At 39.9% G+C, this 24,306-nt stretch overlaps 1 protein-coding gene across 1 annotated transcript in view; it reads left to right on the forward strand.

Moving 5' to 3' along the window:
- Nucleotides 1-17,037: 17,037 nt before the first annotated feature.
- gmppab (GDP-mannose pyrophosphorylase Ab) overlaps nt 17,038-24,306 on the forward strand; it is a 56,556-nt gene continuing 49,287 nt past the window's right edge. The window contains exon 1 of the mRNA XM_060918976.1: nt 17,038-17,333. Within this exon, the coding sequence (XP_060774959.1) occupies nt 17,294-17,333 (40 nt within the window). The 5' untranslated portion in view covers nt 17,038-17,293. The remainder of the gene's footprint in view (nt 17,334-24,306) is intronic.

Below are 24,306 nucleotides of genomic sequence, written 5' to 3' on the forward strand. Positions count from 1 at the left end.
TACATATGCTGTAGCTTTAAAATTTGCTCTCAGTGGAACTAATAGAGCTAACTCAAACCTACTCCAAAACCACATGGTTTGCTCATGTTGCTGTGGAAGAACTCAAGTGGCATGCACAGAGTCTTGACCTCAACTTCACTGAACACCTTTGGGATATATTGGAGCTCTGACTGTGTGCCAGGCCTTCTCGCCTGACATCAATATCCAACCTAACTAATGCTCTTGTGACTGAATGGGCACAAATACCCACAGCCATGTTCCAAAATCTAGTGAAAGCCTTCCCAGAAGAGTCAAAGCTGTTATAGCAACAAACTCCATACAAATGACCATAGTTTTAGAATGGGATTTTTAACAAGTTTATAGGGCTGTGACGGTCAGGTGTTTACTTCCTTTTGGCCATATAAGTTATGAAGTGGAGGATGGGGCTGATTTATTTCTAACCCAGACTGTACATATTTGCAGCCTATTTCTGACAGTCGTGTCAAGTGATTATACAAAGTGACACACAGCCTAGATTTAGTGTCCAGTGGGGCTAATTTATTTAAGCCTGATTTGCTGATATAGCCAAACTATTGTGCTACAATATAATACAATATAATGACACAATATCAGCATTCCTCCTGGGTTCTGAAAAATATTCTCCATTTTTTTCCTTGAAAAATCAAGTCAAAAAAGTATTCTTCACGTTTACTTATTTTTTCTTCACTTAGTCTGTATTTTTTCTTAGTTACTGACATAGCAAAGTGGACTTAATGCAGGTTTATACCAACCAAACTGGCACAATTCAGATATGTGTACAGATACAGCTAAGCTTCTTCATTACATATAAAATTTGGGCTCCACTCCAGCCTCTAATAAGAAAGACTTGATTTTGGGCAGCCTGTGCACCATCAAGCTAAAATAAACCTCTTTAGTTTGAGCTTACTTAAGGTTATTTTAGCATGGAGTTATTCAAAAGAGATATTAGGACTCCCTTTAGCCTTTAACACAAAACCTGATTTACAATTGAACATAGTCAAGAAGAATGCTGGAACAACCAACAGTGAAGGAATCTGATTTTCCCATCCATTTATGAACCCAACACAGAATGACACTGCATTTTTCATCATACGTTAGCTGAGGGAAATCAACATGTCACGCCACCTGAAACATAGCTCCCTTCAGTCGCTTGCCGGCTGACAGCACTTTCACTTTGGCTGTTTTTACCAACCCCTGTATTACTGACACTCCCCAATGTGCTCGGGGACGGTTGGGTCTCTGAGTGTGCCTTCCCCGTGGCTGTTTCTGCTCTTAAATATCTTCAATGCTTGAAGAAGCCTGCCCAAAAACTTTGTCAGCTTAGACTGTGCCATTGTTTGGTTCCTGCAGAGATAATTACACCACCACAGCAGAGGGATTGATTCGCATTGTGATTGGTCAAAAGCTTGGTGCTCATTTGTTCATTATGTGTAGTCGATTTTTACTGGTCACAAGCAAATGCTCACTGTTTACACTCTGGCTTCCTGCCGTCTCTTCACTGGGGTTGGATTTCGGCAAACGGAGGGATTTGTGGAGCAATTTCTAGAAAAGATGACTTATGATAACGATGACAAATACATTCATCACTGTGATGACTGCTAGTAATTTTCTCTTCATCACTGATGGATTATGCTCGTCAATGATGAGTGTGACGAGCGCCAGCAGGAACCCTGCAGTATAATAAACGTGGACTGCTTTCTTGAAAAAAAAATTCTAAATGCCTTTGGAGGAGAAGCTAGAAGCAAAGACACTTTGCATACACTGCCCAATCAAAACATACATTGTACAATTAAAGTGTGGGGAGAAACAACAGAACTGTAAGTTTTGTGGGGTGCAAATGAACAAGCTGGCTAATGGCAAGTGTATCCTTTCTGCTTACCATGCTTGCTATTTCAAAAGAAAAAAAAAATCTGTATGATTATATTGAGAAAGTTTCTTAACACACTTATATTCCTGTGTGTATTTAATAGTGTTGAACTCTTCTCCTGTGTTAAGGAGACCCTGTTCTTAGTGTGTTGTAACATAATTTGAAGCCAAACTGTTTACTGTTTGTATAACATTTGTGATCATTAATGTTCCATTTTAAACAAAGGTGTCCATGTTATTAGGTGTCTCATCTCATCTCATTATCTCTAGCCGCTTTATCCTTCTACAGGGTCGCAGGCAAGCTGGAGCCTATCCCAGCTGACTATGGGCGAAAGGCGGGGTACACCCTGGACAAGTCGCCAGGTCATCACAGGGCTGACACATAGACACAGACAACCATTCACACTCACATTCACACCTACGGTCAATTTAGAGTCACCAGTTAACCTAACCTGCATGTCTTTGGACTGTGGGGGAAACCGGAGCACCCGGAGGAAACCCACGCGGACACGGGAAGAACATGCAAACTCCGCACAGAAAGGCCCTCGCCGGCCCCGGGGCTCGAACCCAGGACCTTCTTGCTGTGAGGCGACAGTGCTAACCACTACACCACCGTGCCGCCCTGTTATTAGGTGTATTTTACCAAATTATTTTCCTAATCTGGAAACCCATCAATTTAAACAGTAACTGTGTGCGATTGGTCTTGTGTTTCAATTGCCATGTTGGATAGACAGGCAAACAAACATGGGTTTCATTTTGTTTTGGACTGTAGCAGTAAAAGAAAAAAAGGAAGTAATTCTTAAAACGATAAACATGCAATTTTCAAAATGATAAACAGGAAAATGAATGGAATTCAAATTAAGGAACCAAAACAGGAATACAAACGACTCTCTTAAGTAATTTTATAAAAATCCAGTCTGTTTAAAGTGTGTGTGTGTGTGTGTGTGTGTGTGTGTGTGTGTGTAAATAGATCCAGCTTACTTTCAATTAACATTATTAGAAATTATTTATAGGTTAGAAAAGATTATTTATTATATTCAGTTTGGATGTTTTGGCTACTATTTCATATTACATTACTGATTCGGTTTATAGACACACTATTCATCATCTCCTAGTCTCCTCAGTCAAATTCATGGCATCGCCAGCAGATACAAAATGCCTGAGTTCATTAGCCAACTGGGTGCTGTTACTTACAGTAAATTATCAGACAGGTATAAAAGCATGGCATGAATTACCCAGACACTGCACTACTTAAATGTCCCATCCACAAAGTTTCCATTGTTAAAATTTCTCCCAGTTGTCTCCTTTTAAGAGAGTAGATTGGTGCCGTAGTGCAGAACATTAACCAGACATAAGGGAGTAAACAGACAGTGTGTGCCTCATTTTTCTCTGTCAGACAAAACACCTTTTCCTCCACTTTTATGCAGAGACACTCTACTGTTTGCATCCCTCTTGGCCAGTGATCTAAGGATGCACGAGTGCACTTTTATTCCCATGCAGTGTTCAGTATATAACACTCTTTTAAACAGACTCATAGTTTGTCTCAAATAAAAGCAAAGCTTTGGAAAGGATGGCATATTAGCTGTGACAGGCTGCAGTTCATACTTCCTGACCCATGCTCTTCATCTCATGGACCTCACTGACAACTTATAAGAACAGTCATATTTAACTATTCCTTGACTCGCTTTCAGTCTGAGGACATACTGTGCATGGGCTTGTAAGAGAAAATTCTCTATATTAAATGTATTCTTTTCTGTTGACGCATAATATTTTTGAGAAATATGACTTCATTGTTATTCCAGATAAGGCTGGAATCCACAGTCTGACAGTATTTGCATAATGTTTCCTACTTTTCAGCAGAACTTTATTAAAGTTCATGAAAGCTAACTAATAGCTGAAGACATGATGTTTTCAGACAGCTCCCTGGATAAGTACAAGTAGAGAAAATGAAAAACAACGGGGGAAAAAAACCCTGCAGAAAGCATGGCAGGAATGCTCCAGATGAAGGGGCAAGCAGTTACTAAGCAGTTAATGTGATTAGAGTAGCCTGGAGGAATGATTACTAGGACTGTGTATGTTTGTGAAAGTGTGTTTGTATCAGAAGAGTATGTTTGTTCTGGAAACTATGAATGTTTCTGATTTTATTTCAAGATGTTCTCCATCGACTAAAAATCTAATTAGCTAATATTTGACTAATGCTCGTATTCTTTTGCTTCACTTGTAAGTTTGCATAAAACAGCTGTCAAATAAATGTAAATTGTAAATGTATTAATACTTGGATTCATTTCACCATTCATGATCTGATCTTGAGTGTTACCAGAGACCTTGGCAACCCCTATGAACTCTGTAACTGCACAATTTAATAAACAAACAGCCACCACCCTAGTGTGAATATCACCTAGAAACCTTCAAATGGGCTTTGTTTCCCTTGAACATTTTGGGCGAGTTTTCACCAGTAGGTCACTAGTTGTGAATGGCAGTTAACTAGTGTTCAAAGAACCTAGATACATATATATATATATATATATATATATATATATATATATATATATATATATATATATATATATGTATCTATCTATCTATCTATATCTATATCTATATATATATATATATATATATATATATATATATATATATATATAGTGGATAAAAGACAGCTACAGTACACACCCCTGTTAAAGTTGCAAGTTTTTGTGATGGATAAAAAAAAGGAACCAGGATAAATCATATCAGATCATTTTCCATAATGCATTCAAAAACATTCAAGTGAAAACAAATAGAAATGTTTAAAGGGGAAAAAGAAAAAAATTACAATAACCTGGTTGAACAAATGTCTATAGCCTTTTATAATTGGCCATGTGGCTGTGATCAAAATTAACCAATCACATTCAAACCTTATGTTCAAAAGCAATTATCATATACCTGTCACAAATAAAGTATGTGCTTTGAAAGCATGTACAGGATCTCATTGTCGAAAGTGATCAATCAGGAGAGGGGTACAAATAAATTTCCAAAACATTAGATGAGCTGTGGAGTTTGCATGCTCTCCCCGTGTCTGCGTGGGTTTCCTCCGGGTGCTCCGTTTTCCCACAGTCCAAAGACATGCAGGTTAGGCTAACTGGTGGCTCTAAATTGACCGTAGGTGTGAGTGTGAATGGTTGTCTGTGTCTTTGTGTCAGCCCTGCAATAACCTGGCGACTTGTCCAGGGTGTACCCCGCCTCTCGCCCATAGTTAGCTGGGATAGGCTCCAGCATGCCTGCGACCCTGTAGGACAGGATAAGCGGCTACAGATAATGGATGGATGGATAGATGAACTGTGGAACACCATGAAGGCCATCATTAACAAGTGACATTACCAAGAACAGAACATCTCTTCAAAATTGATAGAAGGATAAGAAGAAAACGTACCTTGGGGGCTGCCAAGAAACCCATGGCAACATTAAAGGAGTTGCAGGAAAATTTGGCTTCACGATTCTTCACTTATCTGGGCTATGGGGTAGGATGCCAAGATGGAAGCTCTTTCACAAACAAACAAACAAACAAACAAACAAACAAACAAACAAACAAACAAACAAACAAACAAACAAACAAACAAACGAATGAACGAACGAACGAACAAACAAACAAACAAACAAACAAACAAACAAACAAACAAACTTGTAAGCCCACCTAAATCACCCCAAACCATGTGGTAAAATGTGTTATTGTCTGATGAAATCAAGGTTGAACCTTTTGGCCGAAATTCCAAAAATATATGCTTGGTGCAGCAAAAACAAGAGAGCCAAAGAACACCATTTCCATGCTGAAGCATGGTGGTGGCAGCATCATGCTATAGGGCTGCTTCTCTTTAACTGGGACTGGGGCTCTAATTAAGAAAAAAGAACCCATGAATAGCTCCAAATACCAGTTTGTTTGTTTGTTTTTACAGAAAATCTGTAGAACTCTGTTAGACAGCTAAAGATGAAGAAAAATGTCAGCTTCCAGCACGCCAAAGACGCAAAGCACAAGTCCAAGTCAACAAAGGAATGGCTTCAGAAGAAAAAAGCTCAATGTTTTGGAATGGCCCAGTTACAGCCCGAACCTGTGGAATGACTTGAAGAGCACTGCACTATGATTAGGAGATCGTCTTGCTATTTGAAAGATCTGGAGCATTTTTGCAAGGAAGAGTGGAATAAAATTGCCAACTCATGTTGGACTATATTGGTAGACTCTTACCCAAAAACAGTGAGTGCTGTATACATGCAAAAGTGTTAGTTAAAGGTAGACTGCCTTTCAGATTTTTCAAGTGTAAGTCATCAAAAGAATTTTCCCAGACACCCAATTATTTTTGTTTAGTGGGCCGAAAGCTACTGAATTCATCACAGACTTCCAATTTTATTAATTAAAAAAAAAAATAGAACAGTTAATGAATTTACGGCCACATGGCCCTAAATTCTCCACTATTTTTTCTTGCTTCACCATGACCCAATTCAATGACCCCATTCACACAAGGCACTGTGGGATACAAATTTGAAACAGGAGAGAAAAATGGAGGACGTGAGTGTGTGAATGAAATGTGAAAGTCCAACTAAGTAACGGAAAGCGAGAAGAAAATATGTTATGTTGCGAAGGAAAGGAAACGCAGGACCAAACTAATGAATATTGGCAGTCAGCGAGCACCTTGGTGTGATCAGCTGTTCATTTAGCAACAGAATGATATAACTGTCAGTGCACGGTCAAGTTAAATCTGTAGATGGCAGTAATGCAGCACTGTGGATGCCAGCTGCCGTAAAACCCAAACGAAGAAGTAGAAGGTAAACCTGCGCATGGGTACACAGACTTCCTCTGTCTACGCGAAGCAAATGATTTTGTGCACATTATTTGCTAGGGAATCCTCTCAAATTAAATAACTTCCCAGCCACAGAATGGCCTGTGTTTTTTTTTTTTTTGAGATATTACAGAAATAAACATATATCACAATGACCAAATTTCAGAGAGAACTAAATTTCACTGATTTTATGAAATCGAAAGGCCGTCTAGCTTTAAGGTGTTACCAGTATTAGTATTAATATTAATAAGATGTACAACCAGGTTATTGTTGATAAGGGTATTATTAAAGGTGGAAAATTAATTGACATGATATATCTTAGCTTTGAATTAGCACCATCTGATACCATACAAGGAATGCTCAGCAGGTTTTCCCTCATAGACCACTGTGAGATCAATGGATTGGTTAGCAACAGTTGGCCACCAACACATGCAAGACTAATCACTGGATGGTAGAGGATATGGAGGCTGGTGAATGAACTGCCAAGAGGAAAAAAATACAGCCTGGTGGAGAGAAAGAGGGGTTAGTGGAGGAGACTTGGGGAAGCTTGGGCAAAAACATTGAGATAGTAATCTTAATAAGGGGGAGGGGGCAATATTTTGATGGTAGGCACTTAACTACATTAGCTACACTTAGCTACAAATCTGTTAGTCAGGAGACTTTGGGGTCTGCAGAACTGAGTCGAAGCATTAGGGAGAAACCACTTGGTGGAGATACAGTATATGGTGTAAATGGAGGGAAACCCAACTCCAGACACTATATCTATGTTAACAGAGTCCAGGTAACTATGCAAGCTCAGTAGTAGAGAGTGTGATATGTGAGGGAGGAACACTTAAACATGCTAGCAGGATAGGGAAGCTATGGTTAGAGACCTGACCAGCAGGTCGCAGGTTCAGTTCCCTGGACTGGCAGGAATGGCTGAAATACCCTTGAGCAAGGCACCTAACCCAGTCTGCCCACTGCTGTGGGTATATCAGAGTCCTGTTGTATGTCGTGCTGGATAAGAGCGCCTGCTAAATGCCTGTAATATAATGTAACGTATACACAGGCTAAAATAGGTGGGATAAAAAGGGATCCAGGTGATATAAAACGGTCAAGCATATATAAAAAAGTAAAGCATATTCTTATGAGGAAAATCTAGGCTGTGTTAAATTCCTCCAAACCTCAGTGAAGGATATGGGGGGGGGGGGGGGGGGGGGGAGATAAAAACAAGTTGGGAATGTCCAAATATGTACCATACACTCATACCGCATGACTTGTGTCAGGATTGTAGCAAGAAAAATGAACCACTAGGTTCAAGATAGGAGAGATTGTAGTCTGGGAGAGATGAGTGTGGGGGAACAGTGTTTAGATAACATCATGTGTGGTCCATTCACCATTGAGACTAGTACCATATATGTCCATAAACAGACCCATACCTCCTGATCAATCAGGTTTCTGCAGCTTGCTATGAGTAGAGTCAGCACTATCCATTTTTCCATCTGGGGATAGAGATTAAATATAATGTTCTTGCTCATCTAAGGTTTTCTTGCTTGAGTGAAACATTTTTTTAAAACTTCAAAAGCTAGGATGGATTAAAAAAAATCACGTATTTGCAATTTTGAAACAAATTAAACAGAAATGGATGTCTTATAGAATTAAATGGAAAACAACAACAACAACAACAACAACAACAACAACAAACTCTTCATAATCTTTCACACTGCTTTTTGCTTTAGCATTGCATTTATTTTGCTTCTTGATTTCTTTCTTTCTTTCTTTTCTTCTGAATTTGGCACATTTGCTAGGTGTGAGCAGGGACAGATTACCGAGCAGACCTACTGGATATGTGCCCAGGCACCCTGGTCACTAGGGAGCCCTTGACAAGCACCGAACTGAACAGACTGACTTGGCCATTATGCTCTCACATAGAACACAATACACAAAACATGAGCCAATTAATGTAAAGTCTAAGAATGTGAAATAAAAATCGGACAAGTTATTAGTGTCTGGGTTTGAATTTGTAAGCAATGCACAGTTCATAACTCATGCCTGTGTTACGTTCTGGCTCTCCCCTTTTAGTTATGCTGTTATAGTTAGTTTTGCCGGAGTCCCTGCTTGTACTCAGTGCAAAATGTATACTGTACCTACTTATTCAGGTGACATTGGGCCTACCTAACAACCTGTGTCTCCCCCCCCAAGAAAAAAATCTGTCCCTCTGAGTTACATGTCAATCCTGGGATTGAGGTAGGTGCTGACCTCTTCTGCTCCTCGGACCTGCCTGATCCATCCTGGTGCCCTGTGTCTGGTTGGAGTCTCATCACATCGCTCCTGTGGAGGACGACCCCCCCAGATGGACAGTTGGAAGTCACACTTGGAAGACGCTCTGGACTCTTACAGTAATGCTTTTATGGCTGAGGACTACAGTTGACTTGCTAAGTTTAGGACTGCAGTTGTCATGAACAGTTTTGCACTCAAGTTTCCATTAATGAGGAGTTTATAACATCAATGAAACTGACTTCATGTTAAAACTGTTAATGTTATAGTCATGTTGTCTGTTGCTGTCCAGGTGAGGATGGGTTCCCTTTTGGGTCTGGTTCCTCTCGAGATTTCTTCCTCATGTCGTCTGGGGGAGTTTTTCCTTGCCACCGTCGCCATGGGCTTGCTCATTGGGGATAGATTAGGGATAAAATTGTCTCATGTCTTGGGTCATTCAGATTCTGTAAAGCTGCTTTGGGACAATGTCTATTGTTAAAAGTGCTATACAAGCAAACTTGACTTGACTTGACTTGACTTAATTCAGTCCTAACTGTTTTAGCTGGACCTGGATAAAAGAATGTATGCGATGGAGAAAAAAAATTCCAAAAGGAACAAGCCAGAAAATTTCATTTCCTTAATGGATTAAAAATGAACTCTGAACTAAAATGTGTCCAAAAAGATTCAGTATGCTGTCACGGAGCTTAAACATTGACGATTTGGTGGATGGGCAAGACTGTTTCCTGTGTATCACAGAGGCCAAGTTTACATTAGACCGTATCTGTCTCGTTTTCTTCGCGGATGCACTGTCTGTTTACATTAAAACGCCTGGAAACGCCGGGAAACGGGAATCCGCCAGGGTCCACGTATTCAATCCAGATCGTGTCAGCTCCGGTGCTGTGTAAACATTGCGGATACGCGGATACGCTGTGCTGAGCTCTAGATGGCGTCGTCATTGGACAATGTCACTGTGACATCCACCTTCCTGATTCGCTGGCGTTGGTCATGTGATGCGACTGCTGAAAAACGGCGCGGACTTCCGCCTTGTATCACCTTTCATTAAAGAGTATAAAAGTATGAAAATACTGCAAATACTGATGCAAATACTGCCCATTGTGTAGTTATGATTGTCTTTAGGCTTGCCATCCTTCCACTTGCAAGTGGTAAGTGATATGCGCTGGGATCACACACACAGCGGCTTAGTCCCGAATCACAGCTTGTGCACTTCACTCGCGTGCTCTGTGAGCTGCGCAAGGCCGGAGTGCGCACCCTCCAGAGGGCACTCGCTGTTCAGGGCGAAGTGATTTGGAGCGCAGGATGCCTGCGGAGCCGAGCGTATCCGTGTATTGGTGTTGCTGTGTGCACACAAATCGTGTATTGGTGTTGCTGTGTGCACACTAATCGTTTTAAAAACGTTAATCTGATGATCCGCTGATACGGTCTAATGTAAACATGGGCAGAGACTACACTCATAATGGATGTGTCATGTAGTAATGTATGAAGTTTATTTACCCATTGACTCTTAAGTACAGACACTTATTCGACCATGTTCACAATCACCCAATGTCTGTTTCTGAATGTTCAGCAATAGATATTACTGTCTCGGGAGTGTGGCTAGTGTAACAGAGCTTAGCTGTTGATTCCACTTGACACAGTGACAAGCAATCAGATTTGCTGTTACATACAATATGTATCATGGACACTCACTGGTTGCCATGGCTCCCCTCAGCACATAAATACTGGCTGTGACGTTACCTCAGTACCAGTACTTGAAGATTAGCCCATGGTAGGTTACTCAAAGCACAGCACTGTACTGAAACTGTGAAAATAATGTAATGCAATAACACAGTTAAAATTATATTATACTTAAGAAGGTGGCGAACACACTGCACTTAACAGAATGAGTCAAACTGGTTGTGTATTGTTGTTACATATTGATACGATAGTTAGCTACCTTAGCTCAAAGGCTAACTAATATTTGCTAACTTCTTCCCATGAAGCTGTGCCGAGAGACTGCTGTATATGAACGTGACCAACCAGTGGGTTTCCTTGCTGTCCTACAGGTACATATGTTTATATTTGGGTTTATGTTTATTAATTATTATTTATGAATAATCTGGCCAGTACGTGAGGATTGAGCCCATGCTGTGCCGAGAGACTGCTGTATATGAACGTGACCAACCAGTGGGTTTCCTTGCTGTCCTACAGGCAATAAAAGTGCATTCAAACACTGAGAAAGTGTTGGACTTTGTCACAGAAACACAACACAATGCAGACAGCGGTTACACTAGCTCCTATATACTTCCTGTATGTTTTAACAAAATTATGACTGGCTTCGATTCTATGATTAACTGCTGCCTCATTTCTTATGCATGCACATACTAGATACATATTTTGTAATACATGTGTTTTCATCCCATCCAGTTTGTAAAATGTTTAAGAACAGAAATTCAGTCCTGACATTCCTGTATATATTTTCAGTACACACTATCACTCAGAACTTGTGCAAGAAGGTTCTGGGTTTGAACCTCGTGGCCAACTGGGGCCTTTCTGTGTGGAATCTGTATGTTCTCTCGATGTTTGCATGGGTTTCTTCCCATAGTCCAAAGACATGCGGATTAGGTCAGCTGGCTTTCTAAATTGCCCATAGGTGTGAATGTGAGTGTGAATGGTTGTTTCTGTGTTAGCCCAGCGATAGACTGGCAACCTGTCCAGGATGTATCCCATCTCTCACCTGAAGTCATCTGGGATTAGTTCCAGTGACCCTGATGCATAAGCGGACTAGATAATTGATGAATTACTATTATTTGGATGTACAGTTAGGCCATAAATATTTGGACAGAGACAACATTTTTCTAATTTTGGTTCTGTGCATTACCACAATGAATTTTGAACAAAACAATTCAGATGCAGTTGAAGTTCAGACTTTCAGCTTTAATTCAGTGGGTTGAACAAAATGATTGCATAAAAATGTGAGGAACTAAAGTATTTTTTAAACACAATCCCTTCATTTCAGGGGCTCAAAAGTAATTGGACAAATTAAATAATTGTAAATAAAATGTTCATTTCTAATACTTGGTTGAAAACCCTTTGTTGGCAGTGACTGCCTGAAGTCTTGAACTCATGGACATCACCAGATGCTGTGTTTCCTCCTTTTTAATGCTCTGCCAGGCCTTTACTGCAGCGGTTTTCAGTTGCTGTTTGTTTGTGGGCCTTTCTGTCTGAAGTTTAGTCTTTAACAAGTGAAATGCATGCTCAATTTGGTTGAGATCAGGTGACTGACATGGCCATTCAAGAATATTCCACTTCTTTGCTTTAATAAACTCCTGGGTTGCTTTGGCTTTATGTTTTGGGTCATTGTCCATCTGTATTATGAAACGCCGACCAATCAGTTTGGCTGCATTTGGCTGGATTTGAGCACACAGTATGTCTCTGAATACCTCAGAATTCATCCGGCTGCTTCTGTCCTGTGTCACATCATCAATAAACACTAGTGACCCAGTGCCACTGGCAGCCATGCATGCCCAAGCCATCACACTGCCTCCGCCATGTTTTACAGATGATGTGGTATGCTTTGGATCATGAGCTGTACCACGCCTTCACCAGACTTTTTTCTTTCCATCATTCTGGTAGAGATTGATCTTGGGTTCATCTGTCCAAAGAATGTTCTTTCAGAACTGTGCTTGCTTTTTTGGATGTTTTTTAGCAAAGTCCAATCTAGCCTTTTTATTCTTGAGGCTTATGAGTGGCTTGCACCGTGCAGTGAACCCTCTGTATTTACTTTCATGCAGTCTTCTCTTTATGGTAGATTTGGATATTGATACACCTACCTCCTGGAGAGTGTTGTTCACTTGGTTGGCTGTTGTGAAGGGGTTTCTCTTCACCATGGAAATTATTCTGCGATCATCCACCACTGTTGTCTTCTGTGGGCGTCCAGGTCTTTTTGCATTGATGAGTTCACCAGTGCTTTCTTTCTTTCTCAGGATGTACCAAACTGTAGATTTTGCCACTCCTAATATTGTAGCAATTTCTCGGATGGGTTTTTTCTGTTTTCGCAGCTTAAGGATGGCTTGTTTCACCTGCATGGAGAGCTCCTTTGATTGTATGTTTTCTTCACAGCAAAATCTTCCAAATGCAAGCACCACACCTCAAATCAACTCCAAGCCTTTTATCTGCTTAATTGAGAATGACATAACGAAGGAATTGCCCACACCTGCCTATGAAATAGCCTTTGAGTCAATTGTCCAATTACTTTTGGTCCCTTTACAAACAGGGTGGCACATGTTAAGGAGCTGAAACTCCTAAACCCTTCATCCAATTTTAATGTGGATACCCTCAAATGAAAGCTGAAAGTCTGGACTTTATGTCCATATCCATTATATAACTATAACTTGAATAGGTTTCAGTAAACAGGTAAAAAAACAAAATTTGTGTCAGTGTCCAAATATATATGGACCTAACTGTAAATATTAGGAAGAAAATAATATTCAAAATAATCAAAATAATTAGTTTTTCTTTTGTTTCAGACATGTAAAAGCTTTTTTACCTTTACCTGACGTTTCGACGGTGTAACTTCCGTCTTCATTATTTTAGAAAATAATATTACAATTGTTGAAACCAAAAAACAGCCATAGATACAAGACTTTCTATTAGTTTAAGCCATTTCCTTGTGGTGTGAATGGAAATGTTGCTGTTCTTTTGAGATTTGATGGTATTTATAATGAATACAGTGTATTTTGGTCTTCTATTTGGTGTTCTTTGGCCATTGTTTCATACATGAGCCATGTTAAGCCCCACATACATATGAACTGTTTTATGTATTCCTTCACTTCACTTTCAGTTCGAAACAATGTGGTACTTCCTTAAAGTTGTAGTCTGAAGAATACAATCTATGTATTTTAGGTGGAAGAAAACACATGATGTAACACTCAAAACTTTGAATCCCATATGGGTCCTTGACCCTATATTACCCTTGATCTGACATTGCTTTTTCCAATTAAATTTTTATGAGATTGTACAGCAATTTGAGACATCATGTTTATGAAAAGTGATCTATAAATACTACTACTACTACTACTACTACTACTACTAATAATAATAATAACACCTATTGTTGTTAAAAATTGCACTCCTAAATTCTGAGAGCATTAATTTACAGTCACTACTGCTGGTTTAAGTCTATCTGCGCACATACTTTACCACATTTGCACTCTCCAACTCAATATTAATGCACTTTGACCTCAGTCACAATCAGGGTTGGCTAGAACCTTTCACTTTAGTCAAAACTTAAAGTTTAGAATATATGCACAGCAGTATTTCATTTTTGTAGACCTATTTGTGTTGAATATTTCCCTATTTTCTTTGAGTAATCTTTCTTACTTATTCTGTAATGACTATTTCAATGTGACCCCCCTATCTTCTGTCACAGACATTACAAGGTAAGCATATTAATGGGAGAAAGAAATGTAAACTTGCAATGAAGTACTTTTTTATTCTATGAAAAGTCTTAATTCAATGTTTGTGAACATATATGTGCATAAAAACTTGTAGCTATCATATATCCCTATGGTTTGACCAATTTCTTTAGTACAGAAGCAAAAGAAAAATTAACAGATTTTAAGTAACTTTGTAACTAATGGCTATTGTTTCACACAGAACTGTATTTTCATAAGAAATAATGCTAATTACCACTGTATTTTATGTAAAAATCCTTTAGTAAAATTTAAAGACACATCACAGTAAACAAAATTAAAGTGAAATTGTGAAATGCTTTGAGTTTATCATGGGTTATTATGTCACTGACATTACAGCATAAGATCACAAAACTGTGACAGCTGCAATGTGATTTACAAATAATTATTTCAATTAAAAGACATTAATGGATTTCAAAATATCTTCTTCAGTCATATATTTGTTTGTATATCTTAACAAAAGGATACCAATGTTGCTATCCTACAGTTTTGCAGCTACTTGTTTCAGAAAACGGAGTGTCCAAGGATACACCCACTCTGAATTTTCACATGTCTGCTCTTCTCCATTCTTACATGAGTCACAGTAACAAGAAAGATTTCTCACTCTGAGTATGTAAGGGGTGTCTGTATTCATGACACTGTGTAGCTGTCTGGTGCCTGCAAGGGTACCTACACTAATTCCTTCTCTTGTATGGGGAACATCATCTGCAAAGATGAAATCCCATTTAGACGCAACTCGTTCTCCTGCTTTTTACTTTACTTGGGGACCATGGGCCAACTTTCCCTCACAGTATTTGTACACAGCTTGTGCACTGGCTAAGATGACTTTACCAGTGACAACAGCTTGGTAACATCTGTTTTTAACAACAGACCCAAGGCCATTGCACACCTCCTTTCCGTGCAAGGTTTCAAAGAAGTTTCTAATAACTTGCGGGGTACCAGAAAGGGAGATGTAAGCAAATGCAGTCTTCCCTTTGTACTGGGCGGCACACCTGTCTGTCCATTCATATATGGTGGAGATGGTACTCAGGCTTGGCTGCTGTGATAGAAGATTCACAGCCTTCTCTTGAAACACTTTCATTAAGTGTGCATCATGTTGGGTATCTGTAGAAATTCCAATGATGGCATGTTTGACAAGTGCTCCATTCTCCAGATACTATGCCATTGAGCGGTGTAGTGTTACTTTGGCTTGATCAGAATAACCTGATTGGACCTCATCTTTAAATTTACACTGGTAGTTTTTGCTAAAATCCATAGTAGGGAGAACTTCCTCTTCTTTAAGCTTTGGCTGGCATTGGGCCAATTGATGGTGTTGCCAGTTGGCCCTAGATGTGAGATGGATAAAATTCCATGTCATCTCTCTGGGCATCCAAAAAATCTGCCAGTTTTGTCTCTTTCTCAACACAGGAAATACACCGTTGATCTTTTTCTTCCTTCTTGACCTGTATATATTCCCAGTGACACCAGTTAATGGTGTTATCCTTTAATGGCTGAAGGGGGGCTCGGACTTCATCCAGCTTGTTCTTACATTCTTCACATATTATCTAGGCACGTTTTGTGAGGGAAGGTCATGTAAGGACACAGTGTAGCATCAGAAAATTTAGTTTTCCTGAGGATGGTGAGTGGCGGGGGGCACGGTGGTGTAGTGGTTAGCGCTGTCGCCTCACAGCAAGAAGGTCCTGGGTTCGAGCCCCGGGGCCGGCGAGGGCCTTTCTGTGCGGAGTTTGCATGTTCTCCCCGTGTCCGCGTGGGTTTCCTCCGGGTGCTCCGGTTTCCCCCACAGTCCAAAGACATACAGGTTAGGTTAACTGGTGACTCTAAATTGACCGTAGGTGTGAATGTGAGTGTGAATGGTTGTCTGTGTCTATGTGTCAGCCCTGTGATGACCTGGCGACTTGTCCAGGGTGTACCCCGCCTTTCGCCCGTAGTCAGCTGGGATAGGCTCCAGCTTGCCTGCGACCCTGTAGAAGGATAAAGCGGCTAGAGATAATGAGATGAGATGGTGAGTGGCTGCAGTTCATCCTTTTTGCTTGGATCGTTAGCAGATATAGCTGTGGCAAACTTCTTGATGGCCTCCATCTTCAGTGCCAGATTTGAACATGTTGTACAGAGACATGTTTTCCGATTACAACCCTGATTCCAAAAAAGTTGGGACAAAGTACAAATTGTAAATAAAAACGGAATGCAATTATGTGGAAGTTTCAAGATTCCATATTTTATTCAGAATAGAACATGCATGACATATCAAATGTTGTCCATCTCAAATGCTCCAGCTTGCCTGCGACCCTGTAGAACAGGATAAAGCGGCTAGAGATAATGAGATGAGAGGTGAACACCATACTTTCCTACATTTGAAACAAAACTTTTTTTTTTGTTTTGACCCCCACTGTAACCCTAGCTATGTAATAGGCGAGAGGCTGAGGGCTATGGAAACGGAGATCGGCGCCACATGGCGTGGGAAGGACTTTGACTTTTTGAACCCTGATTGTGACTGAGGCGTTGATTGCTGTATCAAACTCAAATATAACCAACGATGCCAAATATCACCACAAGGGGGAGACGTCGAGGTGTAAAGTCAACGGGAGGAGTTAAATGAACTACTGTACTGGTTGGTGTACTTAGTAGGTCACGGTGGGTGGAGAAACTGGGCGTGGTTTTAACTACTGTAGTATCCAAACTTCCGCATTTCTGAATTTATAGGATTGAATGAAATAAGCCATTCTGTCCTGTATTGACAAACTTTTAATTCATGACCGTTTAAAAACAGTTCACAGCAAAACAAAACTAAAATATTAATACGTTACATCTTGCCTACGAAGAATACATTAAAAAAATACTCGAGAAAAGGAATATCTATTAAATTATCGTCGCATCTTTGTCGACAATTTGAAGATGTTAAAGGCAGTGATTTTGATCGGCGGTCCTCAAAAAGGTGAGACATGCTTTATTAGATCTAGATTATAGTTTACACCTGTCGGAAATATAAAATGGATATTGTTTAGTTTACGATGACGTGGCGCTGAGAACCTGATTGACAAGTGACGACACGAGTCGCAAATATCACTGTGGTCTTAAGGAATATCGCACTAAAATAACTCGAGGAAACTGATGTTTTAATAGCTGTGTCTCAAAGCGTACTGAGCTATACAGTACTGTACACAGCACTTATTTTGCATAAAGAGTGCACGTTTAATGGTAGCCATGGCAACTGGCCATGGCAAGTTTATGAAAAATAATATTTGAAACAAGTTCATATAGTTATTAACGTGGGTGTTTGTGTTAGAGGAATCAAAACAATACTTTTTTCAGGGTTCCGAAAAATATTCTCCATTTTTTCCCTTGAAAAATAAAGTCAAAGAAGTACTCTTCACTTTTTCGTAGTTACCGACTTATCAAAGTGGACTTAATGCAGTTTTATACCAACCAAACTGGTACAATTCAAATATTTCTACAGATACAGCTAAGCTTCTCCATTATATATAAAATTTGGGCTCCACTCCAGCCTCTAATAAGAAAGACTTGATTTTGGGCAGCCTGTGCACCATCAAGCTAAAATAAACCTCTTTAGTTTGAGCTTACTTAAGGTTATTTTAGTATGGAGTTATTCAAATAACTCCATGCTAAAATAATCCAGCGCAAGCAAGCAGCCGTCCGCTCCTGCAGCCATGAAGGTGCTGGTCACACACCTGCTTGTCACACTGGGGGTAAAAATGGTGACCGCGGAGAGTTAGAGAGGAATGCGAGGAATGAGAGTGTCCCCCAGCATTGACCTTCAAGGGGAAATGTTTTCTCAGCAATGGCCTGAACCAAGGCCGGTTCTGTCTCAGGGCGCCGAATGTCGATAAGATATGAATTGTTTGGTCTTTCCAGACGCAGTCTTTGCACGTCCTCACCGCTCGTCCATATCTGTCCATTCCGTCCATTCTATTCAAATTGATCTCCGAAAAACGTATTCCTTGCAAAGCTGAAAGCTGCTCCGAGATAACAACCATTTTGTGGTTAAAGTTCTGAATGTCCACAGTCCAAGTGCCAACAGCTTTGCCCACCACTCCAATCATATCGGGCAGCTTTGTGGGGCTTTGAACAGCTGTCACCGTTGTCTGATTTCCTCGATATACCAGGGCAATGCCTAATCCAATCAGCAAAAGTCCTGTAATCATGGTTCCGAATAGGTAGATATCTTCAATGTCCTCCACAGAAAGAATCGCCAGGCACACGACCCGCCACCGCTCCCACGCGTCCATCGTGTAACCAGCTGCAAACGTTCCAGCAGGACAAACGGGTTCCCCTGAACCCAAACTTCTCATCGAGAAAACTGTGTCAATTTCGTTAGGAGACCAGTTTATCAATTCCATGCTTTTTTAGTTTAGAAAGTAATGCAGGAAGAGTCTCTTCAAAAAGTACAGCAGACGAGACAAGACACAGAATCACAAGCAGGGAAAAAAAGGAGGGAGAGGGAGAGCAGAAAATGCGACTCATCATCAAGATAAAATAAACCTCTTTAGGTTGTTTTAGCATGGAATTATTCAAAAAAGATATTAGGACTCCCTTTACTTCAACACAAAACTTGATTTACAATTGAACAGAGTCGAGAAGAGGTTTAGAACAACCAACAGTGAAGGAATCTGATTTTCCCATTGACTTACAAACCCAACGCAGCAGGACACAGTGTTTTTCATCCTACGTTAATTAGACCAGGGGCGTTTCTATTCTAGCAACCACGTGACAAAACAGTGTGATGTAGGCAACTGCCACCATGTTGGATGATATACAAATCCAGAATGCAAGGATAGGCACATAAGCAGACTAGTATATTTTATTGACATTTTGATATTCTAATTATTCTTTTTATATTATTAACCCAACAAACCTTTACATTTCAAAGAAAGATCTTTGACAAAATAGAGTAGTCAAGTTTATTTCTATAGCACTTTTAACAATAGACACTGTTGCAAAGCAGCTTTACAGAATTTGAATGACTTTAAACATGAGCTAATCTTATCCCTAATCTATCCCCAATGAGCAAGCCTGTGGCGACGATGGCAAGGAAAAACTCCCTCAGGTGAAATGAGGAAGAAACCTCGAGAAGAACCAGACTCAAAAGGGAACCCATCCTCATTTGGGCGACAACAGACAACATGACTATAACATTAACAGTTTTAACATGAAGTCAGTTTCGTTGATGTTATAAACTCTTCATTGATGGAAACTTGAGTGCAAAACTGTTCATGACAACTGCAGTCCTAAAGTTAGCAAGTCAGCTGTAGTCCTCAGCCATAAAAGCATTACTGTAAGAGTCCAGAGCGTCTTCCAAGTGTGACTTCCAACTGTCCATATGGGGCCGTCCTCTACAGGAGCGATGTGATGAGACTCCGACCAGACATAGGGCATCAGGATGGATCAGGCAGGTCCGAGGAGCAGAAGAGGTCAGCATCTCGATCTCAGGATCGACAAAATAGAGTACAAACACAGTCTAAAAGCATGCAATAAAAACATTACTAAGCAAGTAGATAATCGAGCGGCGGCTACAATTATCGACACCTTAACGATCTTTTGGCCATTGCAAAAGTCGAATACATAAATTGTGCATGAATAATTACTCAAACTTCTACTGGAAAAAAACCCCGAGTTGATTCCTGATTACGTAGTGCATCAGATCATGTGACACCGCGCCACAATTATCAACACCTTTGTCCACAGTTATCGATATCCAGATGATTATTTATAAAAAAAAATAATTGGTATGTGGTATTAAGTTAACAAAACATAGTTTTTATTTAAAATTTGTTTTACATCAATTTATATTTAGTACAAAATAGCTTTTATATAAATATATGGATGTCGGTGCTTACGTAAATGAAGAAGTAATTCTAATGTTTGTAAACAAATGAACTGATAATGTTTAACCTGTGTCAGAAAATCTTTTTGTTCCACTTTCTAATTATTTTCGTAGATCACATTTTGTTAATCATTCGTTGTTGTTTGTATTAATTTCTAGTTTTGTAGTTTACCAATAAATGTCAACAGACAATTGACATTGTAGCCGCATGGAAATCCAGGTCAAAGGTTGCATGTCATTCCTCGAACCAAAACCTTATATTTTTACATCTAAAAATATAAAATGTCTACTGATATTGTAATATGTGGTAGATATTTACAACAAACTGCAAAAAAATTCTGAATGGAATAGAAAAATCTGAACATTTCAAGCATGTAATTTTTTATATGCTTGAAATTTAATTCTGGTCTAATTCTATTTATAGCAATAGGATTCCAAATACTCTATAAGCATTCCATTCTGTTATGAATCAGAAAAAAATTATTATAAAATCACAGCACTTTTATTTTTTTAAAGTACTTCATCTACTTCAACAATGTTACACAAAGATAGATCCATAACAGGTGTAAATGTCACTGAATTCCACAGGGATAATGGTGGACACTGCTGGTGAAAGTGATCACTATTATCGACACCTCACGTGACTTTTCAAACGCGCGTTTAGATATAAAATGGCGACTGTCAAATGAAAGAGTAAGAAACAAAGTAGGTTTCGACAAGGATATCATAAAATATCGGTGAATGTGATAAGTAAAAACATGTCCATGATCTTTCCACCATGCTTACCTGTTTTTTATTGTTAAATCTGAAAAGGTGTCGATAACTATGGACTGTTGATAATTGTAGCCACTGCTCTACTATTTTATGCTAATTTTATTTTCCTTTCATAGACAAAGTAAAATCACTCTAATCAAAAGGAACAATCGATGGGGATAAATCACACAAGGCAATGCCAAAGTATGCTCTCTTATCAAGTTAAATCAGCTTCCAATATTTTTTTCTTACATTCCACCAATTCACAAGTCATACTTCTATTGCACTACTCCGTTTGAGATATTTGTAACCCAGTGAGTTCTGTCTGGCAACCACTTTCAGTGTGCGTCTCTGTTGGGAGGGTTTCAGGCTCAATTTTATTTGACTCTGGTACATCTGTAAAACAAAAAGTGCATAAGTAAAATGAAGTTATCTACTAGGTTACTGGAACGACATTGCGAAACTCTCACCTGGCAAAGTTGACCCACATTGTTCTCCTTGTGTATCCAAACTCAAATCTGCTTTTAATCTTTCAAATCTGGCTTTCTTGGCAGATCTTTCATTTATTCTGTTGCTTCTTGGTACTGCGAGATGAGTTTTCTTTTGTCTTGATGTTATCGTGTCCTAATTTGAGTGTTGGTGCTCAATCTGAATTTGTTTTATCGCGTAAGTTTGCCAGTGCTCCTGCAAGGTGAGAAGCAGAGAGAGTGTTCGCTCTAAAGCTCAAAAGTTCAATTTAATCAGCAGAAAACATCGCTTTAATTAGCAGTGAACTCGTGCTAGATATAAAGTGGCCTTGCCCCTAAAATGACGAAATTCCAGGCCTGGTGGTGTCACATGCACATGAAGAATTGAAAAGACCAGGGGCTAAGTCAGGTTTTCCTGGGGCTTATATTTTTAAGGGAGATTAAAATTGATAGGTGCGGCAGCGGGGGCGTGGTCAAGTGGCGGTCTGTGACCAGAGGGCGGAGTCAGGGAAGGTAAGTGGCAGAATCACTGCACCTGATGTTAATTAACGTGTGTTTGTGTGTCTTCCCCAGTGACCGCGCCCTATTTAAGGAGAGAGCGAGAGCAGAGGAGAGCTCTCTCCCGAACCAGACACCAGATGTGTGTATGCGCGCGTGAGTGTCTGTCTATGTGTTGCTGAGAGACCACTGAAAAGTGTGTAAAATAAAAAGGATTTTAAAACTTAGTTCTGTCCTGCTGTCTTCTGTGCTCCTCCCACTCTTACGAACTGCAACAGTGGTGCTGAATCCCGGGACGTGGAGCGCAGAAGAAGACGGCAGGACAGAACTAAGTTTCGAAATCCTTTTTATTTTACACACTTTTCAGTGGTCTCTCAGCAACACATAGACAGCCACTCACGCACACACACGTCTGGTTCGGGAGAGAGCTCTCTTCTGCTCTCGCTCTCTCCTTAAATAGGGCGCGGTCACTGGGGAAGACACACAAACACATGTTAATTAACATCAGGTGCAGTGATTCTGCCACTTACCTTCCCTGACTCCGCCCTCTGGTCACAGACCGACGCTTAACCACGCCCCCGCTGCCACAATAGGTTGGTGAGGTTATATCTAACTTTACAAGATATGATCATCCACACACATTCAAAGGTTCTGACATTTTTATTAGTGATTTTTGCGCTGCTCTTTTTAAATGTATGTAGTTCACTTCAGTTTCTGTCTCATTATTATCATCATCATCAACACCCATAATGTCTCAGGAAACTGACGCATGTGTCACCTGACTATTAAATATCACTAGTAAAATTAATCATCAGTTTAATAAAAAATATCATTTCTCACTCTCATATCTCTTCTTTGGAACCACAAAGACATCAATTCTAAGCTAAATTACTATATTACAATATTCAAAATCCCAGATGACATCCAAGTAAGTTGTTTTCTATTCATCTCTTACTTTTTTTAAGGGCAAAAATACCTAGGGGCTATAGCCCTGAGTGATGGGACCTAACGATGCCACAGCATTAGTCACAGGAACACAACACGCCATGTTGCCTGAAACATAGCTCCCTTCAGTCGCTTGTCGGCTGACAGCACTTTCACTTTGGCGGTTTTTCCTGACCCCTGTATTACTGACACTGCCCGATGTGCTCGGGAACAGTCGGGGCTCTGAGTGTGCCTCCCCCATGGCTGTTTCAGCCCTTAAATCATCCTCAGTGCTTGAAGAAGCCCAGCCCAAAACCTTCGTCAGCTTAGACTGTGCCATTGTTTGGTTCATACAGAGATAATTACACCACCACAGCAGGAGGATAAAGACACATTGCGATTGGTCAAAAGCTTGGCGCTCATTTGGTCATTATGTGTAGTCGATTTTTATTGGTCACAAGCACGCGCTCATTGTTTACACTCTGGCTTCCTGCCGTCTCTTCACTGGGGTTGGATTTTGGCAAACGGAGGGATTTATGGAGGGATTTCTAGAAAAGATGACTTATGATTATGATAATGATGACAAATACATTAGTCACTGTGACGACTGCTAGTAATTTTCTCTTCATGGATTATGAATTATGTTCGTCAATGATGGATTATGAATTATGTTCGTCAATGATGATCGCCAATGGGAACCCTGATTTTTGACAAATGATCACTTCAGTGAAAACCCCTTATCATCGGTTACCCCTAAATTTAAACTGAAGTACGGTAACTAGCATACTTGCTAATAGGCCGAAGCAAAATCACAGAATTTCAGTTTGACTTCTGAGAAACAACATTCCAAAAAATGACTAAATTTAAAGGAAAAGTCCACCCTGAAAAACATTAAAATATTTGTGACAAACAACCATACAGGTGTTAATTTGTTGATTGTTTCTGCATTTTTGTTATTCCTCTAACAGGAAAGCAGCTACCTGCCACGCTGATGTTACAGAGCACATTACTAGCACCGTTACAATAAAGGTTAATCCACTTGTTAAGCCAGGATGTAATGTCACAACCGTATTTCCGGGGTCAAACTTCGTCTTCTCAACATTTTGCAGTACTGTGTTGCTTGTTTTCTGAATAGATACGAGTCCAAAAAGCTATGCAATTGTCATGAAGGAAAACGTTTACTTGCTTTTAGTACTTATAATAATAAATATCCCATGCACTGAGAGGCTCCGGTAATGATGGATTCTCTGAGGTGACTGGCATGGTATTATTTTGTGAGGGGTACAGCCCTGGATAAAATAAAATAAAACGGTGTCTGCGTGGGTTTCCTCCGGGTGTTCCGGTTTCTCCCACAGTCCAAAAGACATGCAGGTTAGGCTAATTGGTGGCTCTGAATTGACCGTAGGTGTGAATGTGAGTGTGAA

Source organism: Neoarius graeffei, chromosome 4, assembly GCF_027579695.1.
Source record: "Neoarius graeffei isolate fNeoGra1 chromosome 4, fNeoGra1.pri, whole genome shotgun sequence".
Taxonomy (NCBI): Eukaryota; Metazoa; Chordata; class Actinopteri; order Siluriformes; family Ariidae; genus Neoarius; species Neoarius graeffei.